This window comes from Penicillium canescens (genome assembly GCF_028828765.1).
Source record: "Penicillium canescens strain IBT 15451 chromosome Unknown utg000002l_segment0_segment0, whole genome shotgun sequence".
Taxonomy (NCBI): Eukaryota; Fungi; Ascomycota; class Eurotiomycetes; order Eurotiales; family Aspergillaceae; genus Penicillium; species Penicillium canescens.
Genome location: NW_026703964.1, coordinates 5424211 through 5439072, shown reverse-complemented (window position 1 = coordinate 5439072; position 14862 = coordinate 5424211). Strand labels below are relative to the sequence as shown.

The 14862-nt window shown below is 50.9% G+C and overlaps 6 protein-coding genes across 6 annotated transcripts; 4 read left to right on the top strand and 2 right to left on the bottom strand.

Moving 5' to 3' along the window:
• Window positions 1–27: 27 nt before the first annotated feature.
• N7446_003305 (MCT family MFS transporter) lies at window positions 28–1410 on the bottom strand (the record flags this gene model as incomplete). The annotated part of the gene is made up of 2 exons (XM_058512054.1): window positions 28–1156; window positions 1214–1410. 2 exons carry the CDS (start codon window positions 1408–1410, stop codon window positions 28–30), a joined length of 1326 nt encoding a protein of 441 aa, XP_058377590.1.
• A 111-nt stretch (window positions 1411–1521) lies between these two features.
• N7446_003304 (uncharacterized protein) lies at window positions 1522–1758 on the top strand (the record flags this gene model as incomplete). Its single annotated transcript, XM_058512053.1, has 1 exon — window positions 1522–1758. One exon carries the CDS (start codon window positions 1522–1524, stop codon window positions 1756–1758), a length of 237 nt encoding a protein of 78 aa, XP_058377589.1.
• Window positions 1759–2220: 462 nt separating this feature from the next.
• Window positions 2221–2959, bottom strand: N7446_003303 (DNA-directed RNA polymerase core subunit RPO26; the record flags this gene model as incomplete). Its single annotated transcript, XM_058512052.1, has 4 exons — window positions 2221–2254; window positions 2314–2433; window positions 2506–2787; window positions 2928–2959. 4 exons carry the CDS (start codon window positions 2957–2959, stop codon window positions 2221–2223), a joined length of 468 nt encoding a protein of 155 aa, XP_058377588.1.
• A 208-nt stretch (window positions 2960–3167) lies between these two features.
• On the top strand, window positions 3168–5046 carry N7446_003302 (C2H2-type zinc finger protein; the record flags this gene model as incomplete). The annotated part of the gene is made up of 2 exons (XM_058512051.1): window positions 3168–3294; window positions 3350–5046. The coding sequence occupies 2 exons, from the start codon at window positions 3168–3170 to the stop codon at window positions 4972–4974; spliced, it is 1752 nt and encodes a 583-aa protein (XP_058377587.1). The 3' UTR covers window positions 4975–5046.
• A 2226-nt stretch (window positions 5047–7272) lies between these two features.
• Window positions 7273–11038, top strand: N7446_003301 (uncharacterized protein; the record flags this gene model as incomplete). The annotated part of the gene is made up of 4 exons (XM_058512050.1): window positions 7273–7288; window positions 7360–7722; window positions 7769–7923; window positions 7973–11038. 4 exons carry the CDS (start codon window positions 7273–7275, stop codon window positions 11036–11038), a joined length of 3600 nt encoding a protein of 1199 aa, XP_058377586.1.
• Window positions 11039–13114: 2076 nt separating this feature from the next.
• Window positions 13115–14773, top strand: N7446_003300 (uncharacterized protein; the record flags this gene model as incomplete). Its single annotated transcript, XM_058512049.1, has 1 exon — window positions 13115–14773. One exon carries the CDS (start codon window positions 13115–13117, stop codon window positions 14771–14773), a length of 1659 nt encoding a protein of 552 aa, XP_058377585.1.
• Between the last annotated feature and the right edge of the window lie 89 nt (window positions 14774–14862).

Sequence of the window (14862 nt, the reverse complement as noted above, 5' to 3'; positions counted from 1 at the left end):
CGAGATATATGGTGCCGCAATTTTGATCTAGGTTTTGAAACGAAGATTGGGACCCGAGCGCAAGAACCGTACGGTTGTAAAGAGGCATGCAGACGTGGTCAGACAGCAAGCTGTAAAGAGTTGCACTCCGAGATACTCGTTTGTGTCGCTCAGGATTGCACCGCCAATGGGTGTACCGATCAGCAGACCGATGGAAGTCACAGCAAAGACCATGCCCATGCGTGTGCCTAAATTGCGAACGTCGGAAGTCATGGCAGCCATCACGACAGGGGGCAGAGACACAAAGCCCCCAGAGAAGAAGCCGTAGAACACGGTCAGAATGATGATGCCAGGCACAGTGTGGACACGAATCCAGACGAAAGCAAGAATAGCGGTGATGGTCACTGCGGGGGTGAGCATGTTCAGAGGCCCAACGTGGTCAGCGAGGAAATTGGGGCCTATACGGCCGCACGTCGAGGCAGCGTTCAGCATGGACAGGAGATAGAATCCCAGATTCGAGTCGACAATCCCAGTCTGAATTGCGTACGACTGCACGTAGAAAAGGAAGTTATAAAATCCCAGGAAGCCCATAAACATGGCAACAGCAAATATGGTAAATGCGGGTTCTTTAAAGGAAGAAAGCTGCCAAAGCTTGCGCTTCTCCTTTGGCTGGAACCGTGCACGCATAATGCTAACGGAAATGCAAATCGTTCCGAAGCAGACAAATCCCAGAGCCCGGGTGGCCCAGGCAAAGCCGACCTTCTTTTGCAACTGGTCAAACATGATCGGGTAGACAACACCACCGATACTGCTGCCACTGGCAGCCAGACCATTAGCCAGACCTTTCTTCTTTCGGAAGTACTGCGGCAGGATAGCAACGGATGGAACGAAAAGACAGCCTGCTGCTAGACCGACACAGACACCTTGAGAAAGGATCAGCTGCCAATATTTGGTGGCCAGACTGGTCATCATCAAGCCAAATGGTAGAAGAAAAGCGGCAAAGCTTATGAGGGCTCGGAAGTAGCCTGCATCGAACAGCGGGCCTGTAATGACTCCGATCATCATCAACAGGAACGATTGCAGCGATCCAATCCAGGCAATGGTGGATGACGAAGTACCAACGAGCAGTTCCTGCTCATAATATGTTTGATATGCACCCCAGGTATTGATGACGCCCCTGTTCATTAAGTTTGGTCAGCTAGATGCACTCTATATAGTTTTCGTGGAGAAATACCATGAGTTGAAGAAGAGGAAGAACGAGCCCAGTACTTGTAGCCATGTCTTGAGCCCCGTATCATACGTTAGGTCAGGCTCAGGCTCTTTCTCTGCCACAGAATCAGATGTTTTGGGAGAGGTCACAATGCCGTCATGTTGAGCGGCGGAAGTTTCAGTGAAGACCTTCTGCTCTAGATCCAGATTATTGGATCCCATACTCAGTGTTTTGCGCTTGACAGGTCAATCCGAGGTCTGTCTCAAAGGTAAGAGTCGAGAGTGGATAAAGTGGGCGACGAGACAGAGTTAAAGAGCCCGCCACAAACCGCAATGATGCAAGACACTGGTCTCACGAGGCCATGGAAAGCCTTTGTGAAAAAAAAATCCTCGGAGTTGATTATAAACCCCGAACCAAGCGGGGCTCACCAGGGCCAAGCTGCCCTGGGGGCGGAAGGAGCCGAATGGAAGCGCCCTTCAGGCAGCGGCCTAGGGCCCACTGGGTCCTTGTCCATGGTGGAGAGGGCTTTCCACCTGTCTGCTGGTGGAAATCGAGAGATGATCCAATGATGAACCGTGGTCTTCGTGCCGGTTATCCAGGCGAACCGACCAAGATCAGATTAGTGCGTCTGTGACCCCAAATAACAGGGATGTTAGTGGACCATTGTGCATTCTGATACTTCCCCAATGCCTTAGGGATGGGAAAATGGAGTTGATTTCCTGACTCCAATATGGAGAGGTGAAGAATCTCGAGTGCGTCAGGATTCTACTTTCGGCAAATGATTGACCGACTCGGCACGTGGTCTGAACTACATGCATCAGAGAAATGAAGAAAGCGTCATATTATTTCTGGATATCTTTTTTGGTCTTTCTTAATGTGCAGAGGCCTTCTGTCCATGCATCCAAGACATTCAAAGCTCTTTTTTTGACAGTTTCTTCGAATCCCAGAACTCCAAACGCTATGCTGAAACCCAAAGAAAAGGAAAAGATGGTAAACAGCCACCGTGTGAATGATTGGCACTTGTGAGGCACCTACAGAAGCTCCTCGCAAGTCCAGTCCTCGTACCTGAAGCCAAGTATTGTTAGATATAGCCAACCACTCATGTGTCACAGGGGTATCCTTACCATCCATCGGGCAAGTATCGGCGCACGATCAGGGGAATCTTCTTCTGGTTCAACTCCTTCATGGCAATCTGGAGGGGATCGGTTTCACCCTCAAGATCAACGAGAACGGGAGCGTTCATACTAGAGAGATGTCAGCAAATCCATCTTGTCTCCGGTCCATTTCCGCAATGCTTCATATAGCTGTCAACGCACCTGATCTGTAAGGCACGGGTGCCGAGGACGCGCGCACGCTCGTACTTGGTCAAGTACGGGGTGGTTGTGCGCTGGTCATTTGGCACCTTCTTCTCGCGCGACTGTTCCATCACCTTCCCAGTGTACCCGGCATTGGGGTCGCCCGAAACAACGACATTCTCGCCATTGACGGCAGGGTTGTAGATATCGCCTTCGCCTTCCTCCCCCTCGAGGCCCTCCTGATCGGCCAAGTCCTCGGGCTCCAACTCCTCGAACACATCCTCACCGGGCTCATAGTCATAGCTGCGCAAACAATCAGATTAGCAACACTGCTTGTGGCGATTCATGCGAACACAATTTATTGGTGCTCGGAGGTGAGACAGAACCCGAGCTCTTTTGCGCCAGGGTCTGATCAACCTCATGATGTGGGAGGTAGCTCTTACGGTTCGGCGTCGTTTTCACCGTAGTCAGACATGATGGCTGGTAGGCTGAATGAGCGAAATATGCGTAAACCGTAGAGAGCGAGAAAAGAACCGGATGGTGAGAAGCGACTCGGAGATCGAAGTGGGATTGGTGCTTGTAAAATCCTTGGAGCGGAAAAACTTCCTCTCGCGTTCGCCGTCACCGCCTTTTTGGCAAAATAAAATTATTGGGACGTTCACGTCAGATCTTCCATTTCCTGCATGGGAATTCCTTTTTCTCAATCGTCTTCTCAGGGGCCTCTCATTATGGCCCAGAAAAGGAAGGCCTCGTCGCAAGGAGCGTCGACTTCCAAGCGTTTTCAGAAGGAAACAATCCTGGACACCTCTGGTATGCTTCATTTCTAGATAAGGATAAAGAAACCGAATCGCTGATCATTCAACAGACCCGATATATGAGGAGTATCATTCTGATGCTGAGTACTCAGCCCCAGGCACTCCAAGTGCTATGAGCCAAGACTTGAACGAAACCCCTGCCACTCCATACTCAACTACGTCGTCCCGCTATCCGTCCGAGCTCAAAACCCACCGTTGCCCGTTTGGAGGATGCGACAAAGCTTTCAATCGTCCAGCTCGTCTCCAGGAACATATTCGATCACACAACAATGAAAGACTGTTCCAGTGCACGTTCGAGGGTTGTGACAAGACATTTCTGCGCACTTCTCATCTCAACCACCACGTCAAAAGTGCCCATACTGGTGTCCGAGACTACGTTTGTGGCCGACCAGGGTGCGGTAAAAGCTTCGTGACAGGGTCACGACTCCGCCGACATGAAGCTGCACACGACGGAAGAGACAAGTTCCGCTGCACTGAGTATCCGCCCTGTAACGAGACATTTCGAAAGCACACGACGCTCCAGAAACATGTCACGACCGTTCATTTAAAGCAGAAACCATACCCCTGTACCCGCACAGATCCAGTAACCAACCAAAGATGTCAGATGGCCTTTGATACCGCTGGAAATCTGCGAGCCCACGAAAGCAGGGTCCATGCCGAAAAGCGATTTACTTGCGCAGAATGTTCTGAAAACCTACCAGATCAATCGTCAGACATGAACCGTACCGACAACATTCCGAGCCAAGACGTGACATTCCCCACTTATGCCCTTCTACAGGATCACATTCGGATTGTTCACCCTCCCAAATGTCCTCATTGTCCAATCGTGTGCTCCACATCACGAGAGCTCCGACGCCATCTCGAGGTTGCTCACGGAGATGTCAGTCTTGAGGAACGTAAAGTGTTCCTTTGCACTTACTCCGGCTGTGATCGCAGCTTCACCAAGCAAGGCAACCTGACTGTCCATATTCGCACCGTCCATGAAGGCGAAAAACGGTTCGTCTGCGGCGAAACGGACCTCTCATCCTCCAAAAAGGTCGCAGGTTGGGATGCCATTGGTTGTGGAAACCGTTACGGCAGCAAACTTGCACTCGAAGAGCACATACGCACTGCTCACATGGGACTCCAGAATGCCAAGGCAGAGCGGCGTCAACGACTGGGACTGAGCAAGAAACCCTCGCATAGCTCCATCTCTACATTAGCCGCCCTCACAGGCCAGGGTTATGTGGAGGAAACAGGTCGACACATTGCCTGCTTCTACGATCAGTGCCCTCATCGTTTCCATCGCGACTACGATCTCTGGGTGCACATGACCAGCAAACATGGCTGCTCCGAAGACGAGGTGCAGGGATTGTTCATGCAACGTGCCTTGCTTGCTGATGACTCCGGCCCTGGAGGCAACTCACTGGGCATGTATGGTCTTGGCCTTGACCAGGAGGGCCAGTCCTTTTTCCAAGAAAACTATACTGCAGGCGACCATTCCTCGGATATGGCTTTCGGCTCACAGTCGAATGACTCGAACTACCTTCCCGGCCAGCAAGGTGTGAATACCGATTATTTGATGCAAGATGGCTTTTCAGCGGGTGCAAGCGGGGAGATTGATTCTATGATATCTGGCCATAGCGACATAGCTATGATTGACCCTGTTCTTGCTTATAATTTGATCGAGCAGTGAACCAGGTCATATTTACGAACTGTTACGATTATCTAGCGGCATTGGCAAAATACATCTTTATGTTTCATTTTTAACTTTTATATGGGTCTGCTTCATAGAGCGCTACGATTGAGCGCTTCTTCCAAGATATGAAATATGAAAAGTAGACGATATAGTTTAAGTTGTGATACTGATTGACTTCAGTACTCACTATTGAACCCGGCCATTCCCTCCAAATCACGGTCCGTGAACTCCCCGCGTCATCCTTCAACATGTCCACTGGTCCCCACGGAATGTGTCTGTCTTGTTCTGGAGAGGCGGATTCCTCGGACCAGAACGTGACCATTCTCACTTTCCTTCTATATCAGAGTCTGCAGAGGACCCCAAGCAATAGCGCTGTCATTTCTTGACCAAAGTGAGTAGTCCATAATCAAGAGTCGCACCAAATCCCGATTCCGCTTGACCCTGTTCTAAGCTTCCTCTGGATCTTCCTCGTACTTCTTGATATCCTCGGCCAATGACCGGAAGACCGGCTGCTCTACAGGGTCAACAGGCAATTCCATTCCAGCAAAGCGTTTGCGAAATTCCAATCAAGCGCGGGGTTTGCCATTATCGCATTGATTCGATCGAGTGGCCGTAGTATAAAATCAAGAAACTTGTCACACTAGATATACTAGCCATCTCTTTCTCAGGTATTGTGATTGCAATCCAACTGACTAGAGCCTTGCAGGTACCTGCATGGCCACTGCCTTACCTCGCAATTATACAACTCCCGACTTAAACAATCTCACTGTTGCTCTTTTCCGAGCACCACCGGCTAATTGGCCTTTACCGCTGATGAACAAAATTTGGACCAGAGTGGAGTTTGATCTCAACAGAACAGTGGCCAAGGGTGTTGATCTCATCACAGCCACAGAATGGGGCAAACTTGGTGGTGTGTCAGTCTGAGAGTTGATTACTGCCTCGGAAAAAACATTAGAGGCATGCACAGAAATACAACTCTCCTATACTTTGATCTGGAGTATCCATGGATGGAGGTACCAAGATAAGCATAAATTGCGGTTACCAAAGAAAGACAACTAAACTAGGCCTAGTTTACTGTCCCAAAAAAGGTTTAGGGCGAAAACAACCCTGCAAACCCATCTGATCAGATTGGGCATCAGGGATCTTCTCCAGGTGTCTCACATGGCATGGATGATCTCTAATTGCCTCGATCTACGCCAAGACACCAAGTCCGCGGTCTGTGAACGAAAATTGTGGCTGGGACTGGGGATACCCTAATGCAGGAGCGCAAAAAAAGGCCCGTGTGTCGCCTAGAGCTATTGGGGGCAAATGCCGAGCCCAAGAAGAGAGTGTGAATTATTGGAAGTACAAAAGACGCTATGGTTCGTGGGTTGCCAATGTATGCGAAAGCAGGAGATTCGGACCTTAGCGGTGAAGCTCGGCCAATATGAGTACGCGTTCGAAGCCCGGGGGAAGGCCAAGTTTTGCTTTGGGCCACGCCATGGTGGATCCGCAGGAAGCAACGCAACGTGGAACATTGGGGAGACTTTGAGCTGTGGCAATCAGCCACTAACCCAAAGTGTAGCGAAATGAGGCACATTGTTCGCCCCGGCCGTGGTCATCTATCTGGGTCAAGCGCCCATTTTAGCTGGCATGTGGCGCAAATTTAAAGCGACGCCATGACCAGAATGAGCCATAACGAGGAAATCACGTTATGTTAGGGAAAAGGAGAGAATCAGGGGGGTCAAAGGGGAAACAATGTTGCCTTATATATGATAGAGTCGAATAGTGGATGGACCGTAGTTCTAAATTGGCTAAGACATGCACTGCTAAATTTACTTATGTCTTAGTTTCTTCGAGATCGGCTAGTCTAGAGTCGGGGGATCATATCTTTGTTGCAAGAATGTACAGAGTATACAATGTAAAAATAGGCAACATTGGCTTGGCCTAAGGTCACACGGAGTTTACGGAGTGTCCCCCAGATTAGTCGCCTCTAAAGTAATTCCACCTTAATCTTCTTCATATACCCAAATCTCCCAAAAAGTTACCCAAATAACCCAACTTCTTTTCTTTCGCTCAGGCCAACGTCATCTTCCTTGGCAGACACACCTTTTCCGGCCTAACCGCTCGTTCTTCTCTCTTTACTTTTTTTTACTGTTTGCCATAACCCTGCGCTCCATGGAGTAACCTTTCTCAGTCCTGTTCAGGCTGAACGGCTTCCTTTTAAATCCCACTGATCTCCATTCGCTTCTTACCTTCTGGTGTCACACTCGTTGAGTGGCTTTTTTCGGAGTCATCTTCACAACTTCCGACGTCATGGGTCGTTCGCGTGGTAAGTCGATCGTCGGAGCGCCGGAAAATTGACTAGAGCCCGTTATTGACTATCCCTTGCGTTTTCCATAGTTCGCTCATTTATCTCAAGCTTCGGGGGTCAGAAAAACAATGACTCCGGCAAAGGAAGCAGACTATCGTCAAGTAACGCCACTCCGGAGAGCGTGACGCCCTCCGATACACCACCCCGGTGGCAAACTCCTCCCCCCGAGACAGCATCGCCTCCTTCCGAGTTGTCACCCGTGGGATCTGCTCCAAGACACAACGGAGGTGGCTCACGACCGGCATCCATGGTGTTCTCGCGCAATCCGCCGTTACTGCAGCAGGCGACCGACACCCCGCCGGAGCTGTCGCCTATTTTCTCCTTCCTTAACATCCACACCAACAAGGTCTACCAGGAGGGATATTTCTTGAAATTGAATGATCTGGATTCTCGTAGGTGGACCGACTATCTTTGCGGGGAACTGGCTAACGAACGCAGTTGGTCGACCTTGTGGTGATCGGCAATGGGTGGAATGTTATGCGCAACTTGTCGGGACCGTTCTTTCGCTATGGGATGGTGCTGCGCTGGACGCAGCAGGTGGCGAAGAGGTTCCTGCGACCTTCATCAATTTGGCCGATGCGTCAATCAAAATGGTAAGTCCCGACTTCTGCCGAGGCCGGCATGAGCTTACATTCGTGATAGATTGAGACCCTACCGATCCGAAATGGCGCAGTACAGCCATTAAAGAATGTCCTTAGCCTTTCATCTGCTGGCAAAAACCGATACCTTTTGCATTTCAACTCTTTCCACTCATTGACGCAATGGACCGCTGCGATCCGTCTCTCGCTTTTCGAACACACATCCTTATACGAAGCTTATACCGGCTCTCTGATTGCCGCGAAAGGAAGAACTCTCAATGGAATCAACACCATCCTGGCACCCACAAAATTTAAATACGAAGACTGGGCGCGCGTGCGATTTGGAGCTGGAACTCCGTGGAGACGGTGTTGGTTCGTGATCAGTCCGCCAGACGAGAAAGAGATGCAAAAGGCGCGCAAGATGACCAAGAAATCGGCGTATGACCGCTTGTCAATTCCGGTAACTGGAAACATCAAGTTTTACGAGACAAAGAAGACCAAAAAGGTGACACCGATTGCCACCATCACTAATGTGTACGCGGCATATGCGATTTACCCGCAGTCCAAGGCTTTAATCGATGCGTCGACACTGGTGAAGTTGGAGGGTAGGATTACTACCCATGCAGATGGAAGTTCCACGGAAGGTCTTGTCTTCGTCATGCCCGAACTGCATGCTGCCGTTTCTGGATTCGAGATGATGCTGCGGTTCCTCTTCCCGACCTTCGACACGTTCAATCTATACGGCCGTCCGACTCGCCTGGTGGCTGATACCAACCACATCAAGAGTATCATGTTTGCATTCCCCAAGGAGCGGCGCTACGGCTATCTGGATGTGCTGGATATCGCAAGTCTCCTCCAGACCCCCGGAAGTCAAGAGTGGAGCGAGGCGGAGTGGAGGAAACAGTTGAAAGCAGCAACCCAACGACGGATTTCGACAGGCAGAAGCAGAACCAACAGCGTCAACAGCTCGAAGCCTCGTTATCGCTCCAGCATGTCTGGCCGCTACAGCGATGTCCCCGTTGACCCGCGACGTCAAGTCTCTGCTTTCCAGAACAAGCCTGACTTCAACCACTCTGCGGAGGCTGTTATCCAAGAAGTTCCTAGGACCGATGGTTCACCACTTGCGTATCATACTCGCGGTTTCTCCGACACCACCGGTTTCAACAGTGCCTCCACACCCGGCCGTAGGTTGGCCGAGGGCTCCCCTAATTCATCCGCTCAAGACCTAACGCCTCGTGATGGAACTCCGACAGTGGCTCCCATTGCCGAGAGCACCAGCTCCGAGAGTTTCCCAGCCTACGAGAATGGGCATCTCGAACCTGTGAGAGAGCAGCTTCCGCCACCCACCCCACCATCTCCAGTTATGAGTCCGCCCGCATTTTCGCATGGCCCAAGAGAGATGCCAACCAACCGACCGGAGGCATCATCGGAGCAGAGACTGGCAAACAACCGCATGTCTCACGCAACTCTCTCTCAACTCACATCGGTTGGAGGGGTTGGATTGAGCGGGGCTGCTTCTACTGCCGCCTGGAAACAATCGCAGAAACCAAACGAGCAACAGCCTCAGCAACGGGACGCCAACAGTGTCTACCACCCTAATCCTGTTGCTTATAACAACTCTCTTGCGCACTCATCGAGCGACGAGGCCATGACCATGGCGTGCCCAGTTCGCCCGCCCAAGGTTCCGGAACATCGTCCTAACACACCCAACACTGCCGGCAGCCCCTCCCCTCAGCGGCCATCCCCTCATCGGCCATCCCCCCAGCGTGTTCCAATTGATACCAGCAAGTCCGTCCGACGCAAGCCAGTCCCACGTGACATTTTCGCCGAAGAGTCCCAGAGACAGGGCGAACCGAGCTATGATGACCTGCGCCACACCCTTGACGAGGATGTGCTGAACCAAATTGCTCCTCACCTCCCATCCCCGATATCGTCAACAGCCATAAACGACGAGGAAAGCGTCTACGATGATGCGTCGACGGTTTCGCCTGACTATGCCAGTACCCATGGCTCTGTCTACAGCAAGAGATCCACCAAGTCGACCAAGCCCAGAATGGGTGTCATGAAGACCGTGGGAGTTCCAGCAGCTAAGGATCTTGTCATTGGTGACGCCCACTATACTACGGACAGAGCGCCAACCTCAAACCCCGACATCCCCAATGTGGACTTTGGGCCAACTATGACCTACATGCCTACCACTGGACGCCCGAGCACTTCAGATGCTCTCAAAAAGCCACTCCATCAACGGAGGGACTCAGAGGGAACTAAACTCACGATCCCTACTCACCAAATGGACCAGGCTAATGGAAGACCATCCTCCCAGGAGGAATACCGACGGAGTATGCTGTGGCAACCTGGAATGGCTTCTGGTCGCCCTGTCACTCCTGGTGGACTCACTCCAGAACAATATGTACAGCAACGGGCAGCCCCCAGCCCTCCGATGCACATGCACAACCGTACCCCATCCGGAGCCACCATGGTGCAACGCCCGGTATCGGGCGAGTGGGCCCATCTCGCCCGCTCTAGCTCGCCCATGAACCGAGACCCCAACTACCGACCCTCGTCTCGCGGCGCCACGACCATGCTTAACCACAACGACGCCTCGATCCATCTTTCCGCCCGAGAGCAGGAGCACGTCGCCCGCATGACCGGCTCTTCATTCTTCAACATGAACAACGACACCCGCAAGCCCCATGCACCGGTGAACCCCGGCGGTCTCGTCTCTGCTATTGACGCTCGCGAACGCGAGAAGCGCGAAATGAGAGAGGGAATGTCGAACCAGATGGTCCAGCAAGCCATTGCACAGCGCCAGCAGCACATGATGCACCAGCAACAGTACGCACCCCAGCCGATGTTGCACCAGCCCATGTCGCCCCAACAGGCTGCCTCCGTGTACTCGCCCCAACAGGCTGCCTCCGTGTACCCACCCCACCATGGTGGCCAGGCGTCCATGTACAACATGCCAGTTGCCAGTCACACATGGGACGCCCTTCACCAGATGAACCGCCCCGACGAGCCTCGTCGATCGTCGTGGTACGGTCAGCTTGCTCAGCAAGCTCCTCAGGCTCCGTCTGTCTACCCGCAAAGCCAACACACTCAGAACCCGAGCTTCTATGGCTACGCTAAATAGACCGGTTCACTCCATAGATCACCACAACCTTTCCTATCATTATCCTGTCACTACCACTAAACCAAATTTTCCTTTCCGTCCTCAACCTACATTCCTTGCACATCATTATCATCACCGTATATCATTTATTCCATTCGCATACCTATTCCAACCCTGGAACATAGCCCAGGTCCACCACTACAAGCACTCCTTTCTCCTTTCACTCTCCCACTCTTCACGGCACACACTATCATTACCATGATTTCACCTTCCATTGCTCATTTCCATTACTCTATTACTCATTGCCAAGTACCCATTACCTTGTTGCATCGCATCCAACCGGAGTTGCAGATTGGCGCGGGTGTCTCGTCTCATTTTGTGATTTGCGTGCGATTTTCTTTTCCCATTTTCATATCTTCACAATGGGAATTTTCTTTACTCTGGCCATTTTTTTTTGCACCTGTTTCTACCTTTCTGACTTGACTAGTATATTTTTTTCCCGTCGTCTTCTTCTATTATCATTTTCCTCGCTCTCTCTTCGTGTAGATGTGTCTCTTCGGCATATATTTTGTCTTCTCTGGTTTTAGACTGATTATTGTTATTTGATCAGGTAAAAATGTTCATGCTTTCATTATCTGGCTTTTATTTGAGATGTGTGGTGTAGTGTAGGATCTAAATATGCTTATGGTAATACTGTGCATGTAGATGCCGATCCCCCGATTCACCCAGTCGGGGAACTCCTCTCCCGTAGATATGTTATCAACTACAAATCTCGAGGGGCATACAGTCATAGGCCGCAAGTCCTTCCCCCTCCACCAACCATCTTTATACGATCTAGAATGAGTAACCGGAGGCATTTGAAAATGGGCAACAAAGAGGTGAAAAAAAGAGGCCAAAGTAGGGCGAAAACTGCATAACACGGTATACTCGCTTCGAGGCTTTTGTGTAGAACCTGTCCGATACGTGTTGGCGCTGTATACACATTTATGACCCGTTGTACATACATGTAGTGAACCCAAGAGAGTAAGATATCAGAAACATGCATACACTGTTCACCAGGCGAGACATCATACATCCAATTCCATCCGGATTCAACGACATCCCAAACACCACTGCAGACCATTATCGGCAAGTACATGTACCGCTAGCTTGGTTGAGGGGCCGCACGGAGCAGCATATCAGGTTCACAATCAAGCCACTACAGTATTGTTATAGTTATAGTTGTTCTCGCCAATAGGAGTCTATCAATGGCTCCAGTAAAATGTATTGGAGTCTAAGTTATGTTGAGACAGGGTCTGGACTTATACTTTAGTGTACTTATGCACGTCCGACGAACCGAGGTTTATTTTGGTTATTGGTTGATAGCTATACTGTGTGTTGCTTAGTCTGGAATTTGGCCCCAGGGGGCTGATGTGACGGACAAGGATTGCAACCTGTTCTTGTTTGGACTTACTTCATAGACCTATTGCTTGGTATTTGTATCGACTATCAATTGTTGTGTAGAATATTGTAATAAAGTTAGGAAAATATAAGTAGCGAAATAATAGATTTGTTCTAGAGAATATAAGTTAGCTGCGTTGTATCTTGGTATGGAACAGGATGAAAGGCTATAGAACCAACGGGCACTGATAAGTCGAACTAGGGCTGGGCTATGACAACATAGACGCCGAGCCCCGGTCAATCCCCTCATTTCATTCAATGAAGTATACACTCCGAGTTGAGGTTTGACGTAGTTCAGGCAAGTATGACGTAGTTCGGGTTGCCGTTACAGTCCGGACCGAACTACAGGTTTCTTGCTCCAGTGCCAACCAGTGCTAAAGCCCTTTTCCATTCAGCTATGATTGGTTGATGAGTTGGATATCTGCCAACCACCCAACATGGCCATCCGGGATCCGAATGGCACGATGCGCTATTGGGAGATATCTTATAAGAAGCGAGGTCGCCTCTCGTTGCAATGCATTTAATTCAGACAAATTGTACACAGGACGATCGTCCATTCTGTCTTCGCCACCATTCACAGGCCCCCACTTCCCCAGATCCCCATACATATAGATGATTGTGGACTCTATACAATAGTCCGCAATCAAAGTCTACCTCATGGCCTCAAACGACTTCCCGGCCTCTGAGAAGCCCGAGGCCTTAAATTCCAAAGATTCTTCAATCAAAGACGAAGCCGGTCTACAGAAAGGGAAGAACGAACGAGAGCGTGGTGCCGATGCCCACGCCGAACATGCCTCCAACTCCGACGCAAACAGTCACTCCGACTCGCCCAAACTACGTACTGGCGGTAAACCCGAACTCACAGAAGATGACTGCTACGATAAACTTGGCTTCTGCTTCCCATTCTGGAAAAAATGGTCTATCCTCAGCGTCATCTTCGTCGTTCAGATGTCCATGAACTTCAACACTGGTGTCTATGCCAACGCCGTGACGGGCATGACGGAGGAATTCCATATCAGCGAGCAAGCAGCCCGAGTCGGTCAGTGTGTTTTTCTCGTTGCATACGCCTTCGGATGTGAGCTGTGGGCGCCATGGAGCGAGGAGTTCGGCCGCTGGCCCATCATGCAGCTCTCCCTCTTCTTGGTGAACATCTGGCAAATCCCCTGTGCCCTCGCACCCAACTTCGGCACCATCGTCGTGTGTCGTATCCTTGGTGGCCTCAGTTCAGCCGGAGGCTCTGTCACCCTCGGCATGACAGCTGATATGTGGGAAGCCGACGACCAAGGCTTCGCTGTAGCCTTCGTGGTGCTCTCCTCCGTCGGCGGCTCGACAGTAGGCCCATTTTTCGGCGGCTTCATCGGTGAATGGCTCTCCTGGCACTGGGTCTTCTGGATCCAGTTAATAGTCGGAGCCGTAACGCAAATAATGCACTTCTTCATCGTGCCCGAAACACGCGCAACAATCTTAATCGACCGCGAAGCCAAACGCCGCCGCAAAGCAGGCGAAAACATCTGGGGGCCAGACGAATTAAAAACCCCTCGTCTAGACCTCCACGACGTCCTCCGCATCTGGATCCGACCCTTCGAAATGTTCCTCCGCGAACCAATCGTCCTCTTCCTCTCCCTCCTCTCCGGTTTCTCAGACGCCCTAATCTTCGTCTTCACCGAATCCTTCACCCTAGTCTTCGAGCAATGGAACTTCTCAACCCTAGCAGTAGGCCTAACCTTCGGCTCAATCCTAATCGGCTACCTAATAGCCTACATAATCTTCCTGCCTGACGTCTACCGCCAAATGAAAATCCGCCGCGAAAACGGCGCAGCAAGCCGCCTCGCCGAACGCCGTCTCCTCCTGCTGCTCTTCATAGCTCCCCTCGAACCAATCGGCCTCCTAGGCTTCGCCTGGACATCAATGGGTCCACCCATCCCCTGGGTCGCACCCTGCATCTTCGCCTGCCTAATCGCAATGGCAAACTACGCCATATACATGGCAACAATCGACTACATGGTCGCAGCCTACGGGCCATACTCAGCATCAGCAACAGGCGGCAATGGTTTCGCGCGGGATTTCCTAGCGGGTATTGCCACTATGTATTCGACGCCCATGTACCAGAATATAGGGAGCAAGTATCACCTCCAGTGGGCGAGTACGTTGCTGGGATGTGTTGGGTTCTTGGTGTTGATTCCGATTTATGTCTTCTATTGGAAGGGTCCTACTATTCGGGCTAAGAGTAAGTTTGCGCAGCAGCTTGCTGCTGATCGTGAGAGGCATTCTGAGTCGAGGAGGGTTAGTTATACGCGTGGGTCTCTTGGTGCGTGAGGTGTTGGGCTTGGTGAGTTGACGTGCATGAAGCGGGTTTCTTGTGTCTTATGATACCCTTTTTAGTATAGATTTATTGTATGCGGTTA